The following is a 20,162-nucleotide window of genomic DNA, read 5'->3' as shown; positions in this document are numbered from 1 at the left end:
ATTGGAACTGTTTTTTAATCAGTTTGTTTTTGCAGTTTGAATAAAATGGGTTAATGAAAATATCGTTTTGTAGCTTATTTGCGGTCGAAGTGCTTTTCTGGATTAACCTTCATCGAAGCACTGATCATTCATTCATTGTGGGCCACAGGTTTTTAATTAATCGTTTGATTGTAAATTTTGAGAAATAATCTATTTCAGAATGGAATTGAAAGAAAAAGATGTAACAGGATCTGAATGATTAAATTTTATTTCGACCTAACCGAGTGAGCATTTAGTGTTGACATTACATATGTTTAAGCCTTTGTTAACTTTCTCCTTATTCCGATGTAGCTGTCCTGTTTAGACTGTGCTTATAAAATTACAATGCTAGTAGTTTGTTTTGAACAAGCTTCCGAAACCATATCAGATTTCTTCTGTACAGTCCAACAAATTTCAAATACCGTTTACACTTGAAACAAAGGGAATGTTGTTCGGCCAAATAGCCAATTTCAACAACTCTTCTATTTTCATTCCATGCCAATAAACCAGTTTCTGTCTGAGTTTGTACCAAGGCTTCCAAAACTGTCATATATTCCGGACATTTGTATAATGTCCGGTAAAAATCCGGCTGGGCAAAGCACCAAACGGTCATCTACTTTTTAGTTTTCAAGGCTTTTTTAAGAGACGGTCATAATAATTTTTAACATAATTCGTGATCTTTTTGACCCAACCTTTTGCCTTTAACAGCCACACATTTCCGGTCATAAAAGTGACATGATCATTAAGTACTATCAAAACAACCCCTACTTTAATACCTTCTCATTTTAATCAAGGCTAATTAGTTGTCGAACAGCTGAAATTGACCTGTTCAGGTGACAGGTAAACTATTTTGAACCGGACATTGATCGGTCTATTCAAAGTTATTTTCTTAAATTTCAACGGTTTGCATCTAATTAATTTAGTCAAAAAGATTTAAATTATCAGAAATACATTTACAAATATGATTTGATGAAAAAATTAAAAAGGTGAAAATGAAAAATCGTCATAACCACGTTGTTTGAACCAGAGACATGTCTCTCTTTGAACTAGTACATGTGTGCGCTTGTGCGCAGGTGTGAAATTTAATTATGCATTCTGATTTCTTCAAAAAATGCTTAAATTGTCATTGATACCTTTATCTCACGTATTTCGAATATTTTCTTGAAGAAATAACGTAGAATGAGCTACTTATACACTCATTCATGCTTTGCAAATGTACACGGAATTTACGTATCCGTCTCTGGTCCATGTTTTACCATTGTCACGATAACATCCGGTAGATTTAAAAACGAAAGTAAAGTTTTTGACAACGTTACATTGTATTTTGCACAAATAAAAAGTCTAAGGCAGATATAAGTACGGTGATGTTGCACTGTCAATTTAACAGTTTACGTCAGAACTTCAAATTTGAATCAAAGAAAGTTTAATATCGTTTTTCAATGTCAATCATTGGGATGGCCAACTCGGCAACTGATTACCATAATTGCCTTTTCTTCATTTAGTCTTAAGGGATTAAAGTCAGGATAATATATAAAATGTCCGGCTGGCTAAAAATAATTTTGGAAGCCCTGGTTTGTACGTCTGCTTGCATGGTGTTTTTCCGCTAAATTCTATCGGTATTCTTTTCCAAATAAATTTCCTTTTTCTATTTTGCTAGCGACATTTTTCGGTGACCATTTAAAAACGAATGGACTTCATAGCGGAATTGCAGGGAACAAGCACAGATTGTTTTGCCTTTTATGGTGGCCTATAGTTGTTAATATCCTTGTCCTGTGGTCTCTAGTGGATACTTGTCTCATTGGCGAAATCTTTCCACAACTCATTATCTTTATAAAAAGAAGCATTGTGAAAAAAACCATCACTTCATAATATCCAACACTAAATTATTTTCACAAGTTATGTGTGCCCTACCTTTTTGGGTCTACAGACTGGTAGCTGGTAGTAATGGTATGTTTCGTGTGGGTTGAAGTATGGTCCAACTTTGTTCACATAAAGTATCACCTGAAAAATAAATAATATGTAGTAATTTCATTAGTCTTTTTTGGCCATAGTGTGTCCGACAGTAAGATGAAATTTTATTGCTCTATTATTTATTATTTCAGTCTCCATGATAAAAAAGAACACAATGTTAATGGCTAATTGTGGCAAATGAAAAAGAATCATGTTTGTTTTTTCCTTTAATTGTTTCTCATTTTGTCATTTTAGAACTTTTATAGCGGACTTTACAATATGGGTTCTGCTCACTGTTAAAAGCAGTAATGTGGCATATAACTGCTTAAATCCACTCCATTTGGACTAGTTGTCTAATTGGCAATCATACCACATCTCCTTATTTTATACTGCTCATTATTTACACAAAACTAGAAACTGCCTTTCCTTATGCTCAATTGTTAATCCTGAATAGATTTGCGGTTTTTCCCTACCACACTTTATATAGTACATGCCCCCATCCTGGGTCTAAGACCCATCACAAAAGTACTAAAAAGTGTAATAACAAAAATATTGAACTAGGAAAATTAAAAACGGAGAGTCCTTTATCAAATGGCAAAATCAAGCCAGTCATTCAATATAATGCTCATTAAAAACATATTTACATGTGTAGATTAAAATTATTTTTTTTCTTGCATGACTACTCTTTTTAAAATCTGATGTAAAGTTGTTCTTAATTGCCACTGAATTATTTATGTATTGTGATGGGATTGCTTCCCTTGCATATTACACTACAGCTCAGGTGGATTTATCTTGTCAACCCGCCCACAAGTACAGTGGGAGTGGGTACTGGGTGGGCATGCAATTTCTGTTGTTGAATTGATGATATGCAATATGAATTTCTACTTCTTCTTTGTATTGACTGTCTTTTCAACACCTTCAAGTTTATGTCACTTGTACTACGCATGGCTTAGTGGAGACGTATATACAGTAAAAATGAACAATTTTATAATTATTTACAAAATTGATTATAACATTTTTACATAATGTACATTATTATTTTATTTATTTTCCAATATTAAGATAACACTATTTACACATAAATTTACTGACTGTACATGTAGGTTGAAACAGCTGCTTTGAACGACTTTTTATGCTTTATGACATGTGTTTAATAATGCACACAATTAATAAATAATAAGAATTTATATATGAAATAAATTCATTTTAAACACAAAAACTTCTTATTCCATCATCTGCCTTTTGCTTAACTCCTTCCTTATTTGCAGAGAATCTGTTGATTCAGCATTAAAATTGAATACGTTTAAGATATTTGGAATACAACTTTTAAAACAAAAAGATTGTAATGAACAGCTGACCAGTTTCTGTAGTTTGACATTCAATGACATTACGCTTCCATGTGTAAAATTGTCAAACATTTCTTTCGCAAGTAGATATAAAAGTAACTTGACAAATTCGTCAAAGTTAAGACCAATGAAATTATTTACTAGTGACATTATACAGATGCTGCACCGATTCCGTACCTGTGTTGGTTTTCACATATATTTCTCGATGGACAGATTAATGATCAATGTTCAATAATTATTTTATTACTAAAATAACAGTTGAGCAAGCAACAATTTTTCACTTTCTAATAACAAAAATCACGCCTCGTTATCTTTAATTAAAGTTTATTTTACTATTTTTACATACAAATACTCTCATTCATAAATTTCATCGTAAATGTCTTGAGTAAAGTGTATTCATCACGTTCATTGGTCATGTTTAAATAGATACTTCTTTTCAACCAATGAAATTTTTTTTTTACTTAGATGGTCAAGTAGTTACACAAAGACGTTGCGTAAATACAATGTATTTGCGATCTATTTCTTAAATTTTTGCACTGAAGTTTTTTTAAACTTTTATTTTCTACTTAAAATTTTTATCTTCTTGATGATCATTTATGCTATAACCTGATTACATGGTCTGATAAGGCTGGCACAGGTAAAGCAGAGACTTAGCTAATTATCAGTTATTGCGTAACATTGTCCGACCTCTCAGCGGTGATCAGCAAATTGACAATTTTAACTAACATTCATAATTAAAATATGAAAATTACCACGCTGCAGGACCAAGTATTAAGGAACAGCAGCCAATTAAGGCGCTGCGGGATCAATGAAAATATTTTGAAGGCGCATATCCACCTGGGGAGAACACTGCATGCATAGTACATGTAGATAAGAATATACTAACTAGCTACAGGGGGGTTGAGCTAGTTAAGTAGTCCATTGGTTAGAGCACCGATTTCAAACACAGATGTCCCTAGTTCGTGTCCGTGAGGTGAATATGTGATTTTCTTGTGAGGATTATACTCTCAGATTTCAGTATATACAATAGTTCTGTTTGTAAGCTGTCCTAGTACAAATGTATTTGAGGGTACCCCCAAGTACCAGAAAGAGCTATCATACATACATGTAGTCAAAAACAAGTAACATTGATAAGGCCAAAAAAAAATATATGTCTGTTTACGGTTACCCGACCTACCCTACTTTTGAGTGCCGACCCTAAGTCATTTTATTTCTGTCGTAAAGTGAAAAATAAACTGAACTCGTGTCAAAAGCGAAGTTGGTACATCCAAATGTTCACAATCGTGAATATGACAGCTGTTTTAAGGTTATTCGCGACTCGTGTGATGAAATAAACACTTTGCCGCCATTTTGTTCCAACAAATAACCTAGGGAAATAATCCAATCATTAAAATAACGGGTAAAATCGGCCCAAGATCAACTTGGACCACGACAAGACGAAACCGCATGACTCAAAATCATGTCACACAAAACAAAATGAAAAAATAAAATAAAATGGAAATACCGACCTATCTACCCTATTTTTTTATAGTATGTAACCTTAAACAGACATATATTTTTTATTGGCCTAAATAAGACAATACTTTTGAGATATGTCCTCTTAACTCAACTAATTTACATAGTTTGTTCTAACGTTGTTCTGTAACACCACTGTCCCAGGTTAAGGGAGGATTGAGAACTCACAAACATGTTAAACCTCATTCATCTCTATATGCTTGTCCCAAGTCAAAAGCCTGATGTTCAGTGGTTGTCGTTGGTTCCTGTCTGTCATATTCATTTTTCGTAAATTTGTTTGTTAAAAATTAGGCTGTTAGTTTTCTCAATTGAATTGTTTCATATTTGTCTTGTCTGGGCCTTTTATAGCAGACTAATGGTATGGGTTTTTCTAATTGTTGAAGGCCCTATAGTTGCCTATAATTGCTTACATCCTCTTCATTTGAACTAGGGCATGTTGGATGGATAGTTGTCTCATTGGTAATCATACCACATCTCCTCATTTTTATATAAAGTACAATTTACCTTCAGGTTCAGAATTTTGTGTCTTGTATGCAAGTTCCTAGTGTAACAATATTGTGGATGTAATAATTCAAAAGTCAGGGTTTATCATGTTTATGTTGCTCAGACTTTAGTTTTCTGTTGTGTTTTGTATACTGTTGTTTTTCTTCAGATCATTTTTTGCTATGACATTGTCAGAATACATGAGGGTAGGAATGCCCTTTACCTTCAGGCGTCAAACGGTCATTTTCGGCTACCGTTTGCATCAAATTGGTAAAAATGTTTTCCTGATTCGTCAAATTATTCTTATCGTGATTCGTCAGAGGTCTCAAATAGTTAACCGTAACCATTATTTTTGCAAAGAATTTAACGTGATTCGTCAAAATCAAACAAAAAAAGTCAATAATTTTACCATCATATAGAAAGTGTTCATTTTATCGTCATGCACCAAAAATTATCGTTAACGTCATTTGGCAAAATTTTTTACTGTTATTCGTCATGAAAGTACCTCTATTACGACCCTCATACATATATATTTAGACTTGTGAATTTATGAATATCCCTTTGGTATCTTTTGCCTCTCTTTTACTCAATCTAAATAAAATAAACTAAGCCATACAATGTTTGGGAAATTCTGAGGCGCTGTCAGAATTTTTAACAAGTTTTGGAAGGCTTTCTGGAATTCAGCATACCACAGTCTTTGCTGTGAAAACTGTTACTGTCAACTGAATATGATCATGGTTTAGCTGTTGAATGCACTTTATTATCTTATGGCCCTTAAAATGTCTTACTGAACTTGATTTGATTTTATACTTTTCGTATGTTTGATTTGCTTTACCTTATCATTATCCTTGTATTTAATACCACTGCTTGTTGACAAAAATGCCAACACGACAAAACAAACAAATATCGACATTATCAATTTCCAAAACTAATTTTAAACAGCATAACACATTAAGTGCATTGAGTTGGTACTAAAAAAATATCTTAGAGCCAGAATATGTTCGTAAATATAGGAAAGCAGTGACAGCTAGCCAAAATCGTGCTTCAGAGTCTGTTGATTTGTGGCAAAATTGTGTAGATCTGTATCATTGAGATGCTTCAGTCGGATGCAAAAAAATAAGAATAATTTCAAACGTTTTATCGACTATGTCAAATTTACTGTTAATCTTTGTGTATTTCTTTTCCGGCTTAGTAAATCGTCTGTATTACTACACGATATTTTGTAAAATAAACTTAATTTTTAATTTAAAAAAAAATCCCTACAAATTTAAACACAAATAATGTTCATTTGAATCCTCAATAACTGAATTGCTGGTGTCAATTGATATATCTCCTTAAACCGCCACGGGCACCTGTTAAAATAGTTCCGCGGCATAATATTTATTGATGTGTGAAGAAGCTCCTTAATCCTCTTAACTGAAGACTTGAGTATATCTGGCTATGGTTAGGGACTCGTTGTTTACAATAATGTTAGACACGGGAGGCTCATGTCTGACATTTCACGACAAAGTGCTCGTGCATTCGTGAAACTTTGTCAAGGCGACTTTGTTGGAAAACTATCAATATAACTCGAATGAAAGTTGAGATTTCAGCATCTTTCATCCCATAGAGTGATACCATATTGTGTCTTTAAACTGTGGGACAGTTTTGCTGTTTTGGAACCTTCTGATTTAATAATGGACTTCCATGCTGCAATGGAAACTTTTGCCGAAGCATGGGTTGCTGCCAATGTCCACACAGCAGTGAACACAGACCCAGGACAGGTAACAGACTTTTTCAATATTATCTTTTAGGGATTTGGACATCATTGGCTGTCATGGACCAGTGAACATGATCTTGTATTTCTTGTCACATTAGTTGATTAATTACTGTCATTGTTTCTTTGTATAACGGTATAATGAATCAATCAACTTTGGACAGACAAGTCATGTTATTTTCACAGATTTATTTCGTTATATCTCTTTGTTCTGTATATTTAATCATGTTAATTTCCCTTAATAATCTGAAGTCTTGTTTGTACCTAGCTTATTAATATTTCACACCTGACATTCATCATGTTTATGAGCAATTTGAAATAGATTCACATCGAATATACATATATAATGGTGCAAATTTTATGTGTTGTTTTTTTCGAAAGTCTGTGTAATTAGAATATTAACGCAAATAGTTTTTAATCATTTTCTATTTACATAATTTAAGTACTTGTACATGTAAAATGATTGTTTTGATTTAAAGTTTTGACAATATTTAAATATTAATTTTAAATTATGAAAATATTTATTCTTTTTTATCTAACTTTGAAGGTGCAAATTATTTACATGTTATTAATTAAGTTCTTAATACATGTTAATATAAAACACTAATATACACTGCTAATATTATAGAATTTAAATTCAAATGATAAACTGACTAAACAAAACTGAGATCTTCTTATATGTTTATTTGAACTTATAAATGATCTATTAAGAAGCATTACAAACTTCCAATGTAATAATAGAACAACACTTCAATTTTCCTTCTGGACTTTTAGGTGACATAATAGTTGTGATAAAGTGAACATAAAAATTATAGATTTTGCAGATTTTTATATCATTTTATTTGTACAAGACCTGATTCTTTTTAGTGTATGTTCTTTCATGTACATATTATTATTTTGGAATTATAGAATTTGATCAAGTCAACATCTTGTATATAATTATGTATTTTCATGTAAGCAAGTTCGCAACACAATGTAATTATGAAACAAATTGGTTTTTTTTATTAAATCTAATTCTTCATGTGTGAAGAATTTTTCTGGTGAAAAAAATCTACCATGAAAATTTGCTTTTTCTGAGTGTTTTAATAATAATCTTCTAAATTTTCTGTCATGTTGGGTCAGTCATTGTGTCAGTATGGAAGAAAATAATGTAGGTCGATGATACATGTATCTTAGCGATTTGTTCATTAAGGAGTCAGATGAGGATTGAAGTACTTTTGAAGCCTCTGTTTTACTTTGATTTATCCAGGACATGTTTAGACTAAAGGCGATTTATAGATTGACTGCTGTTTTTCAGAGTTTTAAAAATCTTTGTTCCTTGAAGAAAATCTGCTGGTCCTCACTATTATTGCTATTGCAAAATATCAAAATTGTGTCAGTCCTTTTCAAAATTTTGGTGGTCAAAAACTTTGGACCACCACTTGTCTTTTGCTATGTATTTATCTTTTAAGTTCTATTTGATGTTAGGTGGCAGGCTCGTTGACAGACTACATGTACAAAATGTATATATATATATATACATTTGTACATGTACTGTGATGATTACCATGGTAAGCCCAGTTTAGATCATAGAATTTTTATTGTTTCCAGTTTAGTTCTCTTTTAATTATTTTGGTGTTCATGATGCTGTTGATTTGGATACTTCATGAAACAATATATGCATACATGTCTATAGTTTCTTTTGTCAGGTTTACAATATTAACTTACATGACTAACATTTACATTTGATCTTGCAATTATGTTCTGCAACCACAGTCATGACAGTAGAATGTATATAAATATTTATATCTGAAAAACTACATGAAGGTTCAGGGAATTGAAGTTTTAAAATTTCACTCATGAAGCCCAACTGACAAAATGTGAAAAATTTGTATTGACCATATGGGAATATTCTGTAAAAAGTAAGGGGCCCAGTCAAATTTTCAGTAGCATTGGCAACAGGGCCCCTGCAAAGCTTATTCCCTGTGGTTAACTTAATTTATGTACAGTTTAAAAAAAATGTCAATGGCAGTCATACCACATTTCCTTATTTTACATTACAGTGTAATCCTGCCACATTCTGTTTGTGTCTTTCCCCAGTCATGTTCCCTGTACCTCCACTCTCTTTTAATATTGTTATCTATAATAATAGTAAACAAAATAATGTCGCTGGGATTCCAAAATGTTGTATATGACTTTTTTGGCTAAAATTACTTTTTCACACAAATCGTCTTGGCTGGAGGCAATCTTTGATATTCCAAAATAGCATACAGTTAGACCAATCAAAACATTTGAAAAAAGACTTGTGACAAAATTGCCAATCTCAACTGCTTGTAAAGTTTGCTTCCAAAATGTTGTATGTTAACTTGAAAAGTGTTATATAATGGCTTCGGGAATCAAATACTTGTACATTTCTATATTTCTGTTAAAATAAGTTTAGTTTTTAAGTAATCCACAAACGTCATAGTTTTTATTTCACTGCCATTTACAAAAATATTCAGGTTCTGAATAACTTACGACATTTTGGAAGCATCCATTTCAACCAAATTTTCAAAGCCTGTTTGTGAGATTTTTTTTTGTTGTAATTTACAACATTTTGGAAGCCCAACGACGATATATTGAATTAAGAGAGATGTGGGGTATATTCCTCAATAGGCAGCAAGTCCTTTTAAAGGTTTGGATGTAAATAAAATTTGCTGAATGTTTATAAAGATAACCTAAATACAAGCATGACAAATAAAAGGGTTCCCAATAAGGACTTTTAAAGACATCATCAATTTTGGCCATACCAAGTCCAACAGTGAGAAGTTGAAATTTTATTTCTATATAATTTATTATTTCAGTCTCCATGACAAAATAGAGCAAAGAGATAAAATCAAAATTATATTAATTTTTTTAAAGTTTGCTCTAAAATTATGATACATGTGTATGTGTGCACTTGATCAGTTGATACAACATTTTACTATCTGCATTCATCTTTGGACTCACCAGTTTTCAAAATGATGAGTCCAGGACTCGTGGACTGGCCTTAGTGAGAAACCTGAAGAGAGATATGGGGTATACATGTATTCTTCAATAGGCAGCCAGTCTTTTTAAAGATTTGGATGAAAATAAAATTTACTGAATTTTTATAAAGATAACCTCAATACAAGTACACATGAATTTATAAGCTGAGAACAGTTTGAAGATAATCCTCATGTAGTAATAATCTGTACTTATCCTAATGATAAAGGACAGCTGATCTTTTCTCAACCTAGAGATAACACTTATCTCACATAATCTTCTATATGTATGATTATTAACCAAATTAAGCGTGTATTATGATCTATTATGAGCAGAATTACCTGGTTATAATAGTTATTAATATTAGATTGAATTGTTACAAAATGTAAAATACTATATATAAACTCCCGACATTTTTTTATGTACATTTTAGGAGTTTGCATTTAATTAAGTAAGATTTTTTTCATAATAAGATAATGAGGTTTGTCTCAAATACATTATTGTACATGTACATCATCACTTTAGCATCTTCTAGAACATACATAAAATATTCCAGCCACAACCTGCATGTACTGTTGCATTAGATTTTCCAAATTTGTGTGAACAGGCAAATTAAATAGTATCCCTGTGTTGTTTAGTGCACAATACGAACACTGATATTAATCTATGCGATAAATGTAGTAAATTTTTCACCCGATCCGTGTATTCATGCAATCTCTTCGTGTGACTACTTATTCAACATTCGCGATGAACTCTTGTGCGATTTACTATGTATAGACCGGATCACTTTAAGTGCTTTTCTTGGTCCATAGCTGATGAAGATTTCTGTTGTCTGTTACTGTCATGAGAAACCTAATTCTAACTAGACTGTTTGACGAAAGAACGTTTTCAATTTTTATGCTTCACATACGTTTGCAAACTTTGCAAAACATTTTCTCTTTCCTAATTAACGATGTTAAATATGTTTAAAATAATTTCTTTTTTTCATCTGTTAAAACTTGTGTATTGTGTTATTTATTAATATTTTATTTGTATCAATATCTCTCCTTACGGAGGCTAGATATTTAAAGATATATATATATATATATTGTAGATCTATACAAAACATGTTGAACCCCGCCATATTTTTTTCGCCTGTCCCAAGTCAGGAGCCTCTGGCCTTTGTTAGTCTTGTATGTTATTTAATTTTAGTTCATTTATATGTTTTGGAGTTTAGTGTGACGTCCATTTTCATTGAACTAGTACACATTTTTGTTTAGGGGCCAGCTGAAGCCCGCCTCCAGGTGTGGGATTTTCTCCCTGTGTTGAAGACCCATTGGTGGCCTTCGGCTGTTTTCTGCTCTTTGGTCGGGTTGTTGTCTCTTTGACACATTCCCCATTTCCATTCTCAATTTTATAATACATGTACATGAAAGACTCATGGCCACACAATGAAGTCTTGTAATATAAAACTTTTAAGCGAATTTCAAGATGAAGAATAGCAATAAAAGAGTAATACATTTATTTTATTGGTAATTATTGCTTAAGAATTTCCGTGTTATTTACAGACGTTATTACTGGTGTCAAATATAAATAGATATTTGTAGTTGTATTCATCAATTTATACTTAAGGTAAAACTCTCTTGTTTAATGAATTGAAAACTAAGATCAATATTTAATTTCTAAAAATCCTTTTGTGTTTTTTACCCACAGGAAACTTGTTTGTGTGTATTTGTTCATAATTATCATGATTATAGGAAGCTTGAAACAAAAAAAGTGAAACTTAATCCATTTATTGGAAAAAAAATAAAGAACGAAAACATAATCTTCCTAATTCCTGGAAATTGTCAAATTTTCCACCTTTAATATAGATTTATCGAAGATTAATCAAAATTTGAAACGACCATCTGTGACATTTATGGTACAGATCAATGGTTTTACCCACAAGCCAATTGGATTAAACAGGTTGAAATTAATGTACAATAAAAGGGATCAACCTGTTTGTTTAGTCCAGTATGTGACTATTATTTATTGATCAATGCGGTCTTTTGTTTGGGGATTATAGGGAGATTAAGGCCTAAGGGAAGTTAAACACCCTTTAATATAATAAGTCAATTTTGAAAATTAGGATGAGCAGATCAACTGGATAAAAGTAAAAATTTAATCTTAACTGGTTTAACAAGAAATTGTTTAAGATGACACATTTCTTACTTTCATTGTACATGTACTTAAAAACTGTTATTTTCATATTCATGTTTAGTTATATTATAACCATGATAACTGGTAAGTCAACAATATTGAAATAAAAGTAAGTTATTTAATTGATTGATTTTAACATATATGCATTTTCAATGAATAAATTCATATTAACCACTTTATTTACAATTTAAAAATAAAAGAGGAGAAAAAGGAAAAAAGGTCAATTTACTCAAATAAAGCCATAATTTATGAAATCTTAGACTCTCTTCCAACTGTTTTGAAGAATTTGGTTAGGTGGACCCATTTTACTTTTTTTTTCTTTGCATAAATTTGTGAAAACTTCTAGCTGTCTATTATTGAGAATAAAAGAAATATTCAGAAATCAATTGAATTAAAAAAGAGTTTTCTTTAAAATATCAGAGTGTTGGAGAATGAGGATTTTCATTTATCATACTCATCATGCCTAATTTATGATGTTCATTTACATGTACATATATGTACCATGTTTAAACATTTGTAAATGGAGATTATCACATCTTTTATACATTAAAATGTTGTTATAATATATCATATATAATTTTTTGCTTTTAATTAACATTTTTGAAAGTTGAAAGTAAAATTTGGAATTCTATATCTGACAACCTGATGAGTCCTCACAGCTGTGACACGGTCACACGGATGTCAATTATCTCCCATTTTGTTGAAAAAAATCTCCCTCCTGAAAAATTAATTCATTATTATTCGTGGGATTATGACCAATATTCATGGAATTAATATGACTTAACGTAGGTAAACCACATGTTTATATGTTCAACATAGTAAAAATTTTCTATAGTATTCTACTGGGGCCTCGGTGGCCGAGTGGTCTAAGTAGTTACTACTGTAATCACTAGCCAGTCAACACTGAGGTTGTGAGTTCGAACCCCGCTCGTGCGGGTGCACTCGACTCCAATCCTAATTGACTAGGATTGTCAGTTTTCCCATCGAAGGTCAGTGGTTTTCTCTGGGCACTCCGGCTTCCTCCACCAATAAAAACTGGCCGCCACGAAATAGCCCAAATTTGGTGCTTAAAAGTGGCGTTAAAACACTAAAAATAAAAAATCAAATCTATAGTATTCTGCTTGTATGCAGACTTTTGCAAAACTTCCAGATCCAAAAGAAATATCCATGGAAATAAGTGAATCCATAATCGTGATAATAAGCTGTTATAATATCTCAATTTTGACATTATGATAAAAAAATTGTTAATTTACCCTATATAGAGTGTCTAAGTTACATGACATATTGTTTTAACTGCAATGAACATGTACAAGTAAATGATTAATTTACAATTTTATTTATTTGAATGTTGGTTGTAAAATTATATAAACGATAAATTAATTCACTTGTGAAATAGATTCTACAAACAGGTTCCCTCTTATTGTTCTAAATGCTATTAATAAATTTATGCATGTATTGAATTGTACAGTACACGCTGGGATATAGTTTGAAAAATACTGTGCAGTTTTTGTAAGTCTGACATGTTGGACATTTAGGTCCCTGATCAGCCCACCTGATGTGAACAGAGGAATAGGTGACAAACCAGGTGTTATAACAATGTATAAAATTGTCAGGTTTCTGTAACGGTTTGCTCACCGGTACCAGATAAATATTTACAGAAACATAAAAAAATGTATGTGTTGTGCACACTGAAATCAAAACTTTATGTTCATACTACTGTGGATTCAGTTATTTTTGCGGATTGAGATAAAAATGTTTTTTCGTGGATATTTGATTTCATGGTTTATTTGACAAAGTCTGTGTAAAAGCATACAGAAAGCTTGTACTTCATTGAACATTGAAATTTGTGGTTTGCCTTTACCCACGATATCCACGTAAATTGGTATGACATGGATAATAATTATTAATACACAGTCTAGAAATGTTCTTTTTCGGCGGGTATTGTCCATGTTATCCAATAACAAAGTATTTACAAATATTCTATGAAAGAGTGACACTTTTAAAAGTCAAGTTATTTACAGTACACAAAAGGTCACAGTGATTCAGTTAAATTAGTCACTCTTCCATTCAAAAGAATTGCAGTAGAACACCCACATTCATCATGGGTAGCATTCATTGTAAAAATATTACCATTTGTGATTTTTAATTGTGTCACCTTTTGCTTACAGTTTTGTTTTTGTTTATTATCAGCTGTGTCTACCATGTCTAGGAAAATATCTGAATTAATTGTTGTTATTTGTATTTTGCAATGTTCTTTCAGATAAACAAGCAGAATATGGAAGATCAACCGTCACATGTATCTAAAGATCATCCAAAAGTAATTGCCAACCACCAACAACCACCAACTTCCCAACCAACCAGCCCTACAGCAGGTATGTATACTTATACAACCACCAACTTCCCAACCAACCAGCCCTACATCAGGTATGTATGCTTATACAACCACCAACTTTCCAACCAACCAGCCCTACAAAAGGTATGTATACTTATATAACCACCAACTTACCAACCAACCAGCCCTACAGCAGGTATGTATACTTATACAACCACCAACTTATCAACCAACCAGCCCTACAGCAGGTATGTATACTTATACAACCACCAACTTACCAACCAACCAGCCCTTCATCAGGTATGTATACTTATACAACCACCAACTTCCCAACCAACCAGCCCTACAGCAGGTATGTATACTTATACAACCACCAACTTACTAACCAACCAGCCCTACAGCAGGTATGTATACTTATACAAGTACCACCTTCCCAACCAACCAGCCCTACAGCAGGTATGTATACTTATACAACCACCAACTTCCCAACCAACCAGCCTACAGCAGGTATGTATACTTATACAAGTACCAACTTCCCAACCAACCAGTCTGCAGCAGGTATGTATACTTATACAACCACAAACTTTCCAACCAACCAGCCCTATATCAGGTATGTATACTTATACAACCACCAACTTCCCAACCAACCAGCCCTACAGCAGGTATGTATACTTTTACAACCACCAACTTCCCAACCAACTGGCCCTACAGCAGGTATGTATACTTATACAGCCACCAACTTTCCAACCAACCAGCCCTACATAAGGTATGTATACTTATACAACCACCAACTTACCAATCAACCAACCATACAGTAGGTATGTAGACTTATACACCACCAACTTTCCAACCAAACAGCCCTACAGCAGGTATGTATACTTGTAATACCACCAACATCCCAACCAACCAACTATACAGCAGGTATGTATACTTGTACAACCACCTACTTCCCAACCAACCAGCCCTACAGCAGGTATGTATACTTATACAACCACCAACTTCCCAACCAACCAGCCCTACAGCAGGTATGTAGACTTATACAACCACCAACTTTCCAACCAACCAGCCTTACATCAGGTATGTATACTTATATAACCACCAACTTCCCAACCAACCAGCCCTACATCAGGTATGAATACTTATACAACCACCAACTTCCCAACCAACTAGCCCTACAGCAGGTATGTATACTTATACAACCACCAACTTCCCAACCAACCGGCCCTACAGCAGGTATGTATACTTATACAGCCACCAACTTTCCAACCAACCAGCCCTGCATAAGGTATGTATACTTATACAACCACCAACTTACCAATCAACCAACCATACAGTAGGTATGTAGACTTATACACCCACCAACTTTCCAACCAAACAGCCCTACAGCAGGTATGTATACGTGTACAACCACCAATTTCCCAACCAACCAACTATACAGCAGGTATGTATACTTGTACAACCACCTTCTTCCCAACCAACCAGCCCTACAGCAGGTATGTATACTTATACAACCACCAACTTTCCAACCAACCAGCCCTACAGCAGGTATGTATACTTATACAGCCACCAACTTTCCAACCAACCAGCCCTACATAAGGTATGTATACTTATACAACCACCAACTTACCAACCAACCATACAGTAGGTATGTAGACTTATAAAACCACAAACTTTCCAACCAAACAGCCCTACAGCAGGTATGTATACTTATACAACCACCAACTTCCCAACCAACCAACTATACAGCAGGTATGTAGACTTGTACAACCACCAACTTACCAACCAACCAGCCCTACATCAGGTATGTAGGCTTATACAACCACCAACTTTCCAACCAATCAACCATACAGCAGGTATGTAGACTTAAACAACCACCAACTTTCCAGCCAACCAGCCCTACAGCAGGTATGTATACTTGTACAACCACCAATTTCCCAACCAACCAACTATACAGCAGGTATGTATACTTATACAACAACCAACTTCCCAACCAACCAGCCCTACAGCAGGTATGTATACTTATACAACCACCAACTTTCCAACCAACCAGCCCTACAGCAGGTATGTATACTTATACAGCCACCAACTTTCCAACCAACCAGCCCTACATAAGGTATGTATACTTATACAACCACCAACTTACCAACCAACCATACAGTAGGTATGTAGACTTATACAACCACGAACTTTCCAACCAACCAGCCCTACATCAGGTATGTATACTTATGCCAGAATTATTCATGGTTGATGATTCCCAAGAAACCCCACAACTATCATCTTATTAACCAATCAGCCCTCTTAGCAGGTATGTATACTGATAATGTATTGTTGATTCTATAAAAACCACACAACTTTCAATTTTTCAACTGACCAGTCGAAATGCAGGTTTGTATATTTATACAAAAGTTGTTTGTTCCCAATGCTAACAACCAAACCACTACCAACTTTCCAACCAATCAGCCCTACAGCAGGTTTCAGTATGTATAATAATTTGGACAAAATCTTAATTTGAGTGGGCTGCCCACAATTGGCAGGTGAAACTGATGGAAACAACCTGAGCTGTTTTGTAGGTCCTATATATACATTTTTTCATTTTACCTGTGTTGTTTGAAAATATGCAGTGGAAGAATTTATGCTGGAACTAACCAAAATAAGAACAAATCGTGTCAAGTCATGACAGTAGATTTTGCAAACTCATAAAATTAATGTAGTGAACTTAATAAAGTGGATGGAAGCTTGACAACGTTAGGATACTCGCAACGATATGTAACGCTGGTGAAATTCGTCATAATATTTATTGCAGTTTAAATTGCTGCTTTAGACAAATCTTTCGAACGGTATGTGGACCAAATTAGTCCGATTACATAACATCTATACAATCGTTAAATCCCAAAATACAAGAACAAATTGCATTTTTTTGAAGATTAAGATGTGAAATTGCTGTTTTCCATCAAAATGTTTGAATTTGATTTAAACCCATCTTTATTTCTGCGATATTCTCTATCCCCCGTAATTGTAAATTTATTATTTATAACTCTGAAATGAAATGGAAAGATTAAGGCCTAAACCCAGAGCAGGACAATTCAAGATGTAGCGACTTAAAAGACGAAATTACTCTGATAAGATATAACACAAAGATCTAAACTCTCATATTTACAATCATATAAACATTGCAAAATATAACTTAAAGGATTTGGCTGGTATTATTCAACATTTTGTTTTGTGGCCGATATTGTCAATCTGATTTTCATACTAATGTATTTTTACGAATTTATCCACGTCAGATCAAGAAGGTAATTTCCCGAGGATTTAAGGGTGTTTAGTTGAACTGAGCCGAAGATTAAGGTTCAATTTTCCATCGATATTATCTTTGACATCCAGGGATAATCCTATGCAAGTAATAACGTTCCATGGAAATTCTAAAACTAACAATTTTACGAGAATAAATCCCAGCGATCAGACATTGGTAATTACATTTAGTGACATATAATACAAAGTTTTATTTATTCAGAGATTGGCAAAGTTTGGTTTATTTCTTCGAAATGAATTTTATTTGGAAACAAATGTTTCCTGTTGCCATTACTAGGTGCATTCTGTTAAATTAGGTGCATATACTGTTGAATTAGGTGCATATTTAAAAAAGATAGAATTTTTATGATTATATCGCAGTATTGTTTAATAGCATTGGCATAAAACTACACCATTTAAGCCTTAAAAGCAAGTTTACTTATAAAATTTTCATCGGAGCACTTGTTAAAGATTTTGTTTAATTGTTTAAGAAATGGAAAAAATACCAAAGAAATATTCAAACTCATAAGTCTTGAAAGCTTGAAGTTTATTTATTATTATTATTATTTATTTTATTATTATGTTAGTGTTCACTCTTTTGAGTGTATTAGTTTATGTTCTAACATTAAATTTTTAATTTTTCACCTGTGAAAGTAAGGCATCTTTTTAGTGAACCAAATGGCATGATGAATTTGTATTCAAATTATCACAATAATAATCATCCAGGTGTGAGTTTAAAAACTTTTTGCCATATTTTAAACTGGGAAAAAATGATCAAGTGAAACAATCCCTTCATAAATCTTGAACTACAAGTAATTTTTTTTGCAATTGTTTTACATGTTATTTCACATGCCAAGAAAACTATACTAAATACTGATTTAAGGTGCATCTTGAGATATTGAAAAGTAAATGCTAATTTGAATTTAAGTTAACCTTAAATCTAGATTTTCTTATGTCAGATTTGGATGAAAACAAGTACATGTTTATAGAACCTTTTTAGGTAAATTTCAGAAATACCAATTATGAAGAGATGAATTATTTATTTCAAGTTTATTTGTTTGAAACAGTTTATTTGTAAGTTTAAGGGAAAAAAGGGGGGTCTTATATTTCAAGGATTATGAAAACAGAGGCAGGTAAGTGCAAATTACACTTTGGGATGACCCTTTTCATTTGTACACTATAATATAGTAGCTGCAAATCTCAAGTGCGAAAAAAATGTAGTAATTATTGGGTGCATTTATCATTGGGATTGTTGATTTACTTCCAATAATAAAAGATTAATTAATATAGAAATAAGAAGATGTGGTATGATATATTGTCAAAGAGACAACTCTCCACCAGATACCACATGATGTAGGAGTTACCAACTATAGGACAAAATTTAGAAAATTACCCATATAAAAAATACAATAAAAATTTAACATTTTAGTTCTACATGTAATTATTAATACAATTCCAATCCAGAAGTCTCTTTAACCAATGATTAATCATATTAACAAAATTCTGAGTATTTATTTTGTTGTTTTAAGTCCATTAATTCATCTTTGTTTTAAAATGTTTAAAACATCTAAATTAATAATATTTCCACAATATTGTTATGAGGAGTGATTTTGAGAAACAGAACTTTTGACAGGTGTGCGCTGTTTTCTGATTATTACAAGATTAATTTTAATGAGCAATTTGCCCAACCTGAAATTCCAGAATTAATATATACTGCTAAGTCATAATTTATATTTGTCCTGAATATCTATGAAATATTTGCCACTTGACGTCAATCGAACAACAATCAATCAATTATAATTTACATTGATAATTATCATTATTTTTTTTTGTATTTTTTATATGATTTTTCTTTTTGATAATTTTGTATAGTGTTTTATCTATATTAGTAGTATGTGTTAGCAGTATAATACATGGACTTGTACATTTAAAATATGGTACTTGATAGTGTCCTATCTTATGATGCATTTGATGGAGGCCAGTATCCCATAATGCATTTAATGCCATCCTATCCATGATGCATTTGGTGGTTTCCCATCTCATGATGCATTTGATGGTAAATGATTCCTATCCCATAATGCATTTGATGGTGTTCTATTCCAAGATGCATTGATGGTGTCATGTCATATAATGCATTTGATGGTGTCCTATCCCATGATGCATTTAATAGTGTCCAATACCATGATGCATTTGATGGTGTGCAATTCCAAGATGCATTGATGGTGTCATGTCCCATAATGCATTTGATGGTGTCCTATCCCATGATGCATTTAATAGTGTCCAATCCCATGATGCATTTGGTGGTGGCTTTTTA

The 20,162-nt window shown here is 32.7% G+C and overlaps 2 protein-coding genes across 25 annotated transcripts in view; one reads left to right on the top strand and one right to left on the bottom strand.

Moving 5' to 3' along the window:
* The window catches only part of LOC127723645 (transmembrane 9 superfamily member 1-like), a 79,280-nt gene extending 72,873 nt beyond the window's left edge, over positions 1 to 6,407 (bottom strand). The window contains exons 1-2 of the mRNA XM_052230367.1: positions 6,148 to 6,407; positions 1,930 to 2,019 (exon numbers count right to left, since the gene is read on the bottom strand). Coding sequence (XP_052086327.1) covers positions 1,930 to 2,019; positions 6,148 to 6,225 — 168 coding nt within the window. The 5' untranslated portion in view covers positions 6,226 to 6,407. The remainder of the gene's footprint in view (positions 1 to 1,929; positions 2,020 to 6,147) is intronic.
* A 301-nt stretch (positions 6,408 to 6,708) lies between these two features.
* Positions 6,709 to 20,162, top strand: part of LOC127723643 (uncharacterized) — a 41,892-nt gene continuing 28,438 nt past the window's right edge. Inside the window, exons 1-6 of one of the 24 annotated variants that reach the window (XM_052230346.1) lie at positions 6,709 to 7,075; positions 14,489 to 14,652; positions 14,809 to 14,912; positions 15,534 to 15,585; positions 16,106 to 16,157; positions 16,570 to 16,621. In XM_052230346.1, the coding sequence (XP_052086306.1) occupies positions 6,989 to 7,075; positions 14,489 to 14,652; positions 14,809 to 14,912; positions 15,534 to 15,585; positions 16,106 to 16,157; positions 16,570 to 16,621 (511 nt within the window). In that variant the 5' untranslated portion in view covers positions 6,709 to 6,988. The other 23 variants (XM_052230345.1, XM_052230344.1, XM_052230343.1 and 20 more) reach the window with 23 other exon arrangements.

Source organism: Mytilus californianus, unplaced genomic scaffold (genome assembly GCF_021869535.1).
Source record: "Mytilus californianus isolate M0D057914Y unplaced genomic scaffold, xbMytCali1.0.p SCAF_13, whole genome shotgun sequence".
NCBI lineage: Eukaryota > Metazoa > Mollusca > Bivalvia > Mytilida > Mytilidae > Mytilus > Mytilus californianus.
The sequence above is the reverse complement of the archived record's forward strand: the minus strand, read 5'-3'. Positions and strand labels throughout refer to the sequence as shown.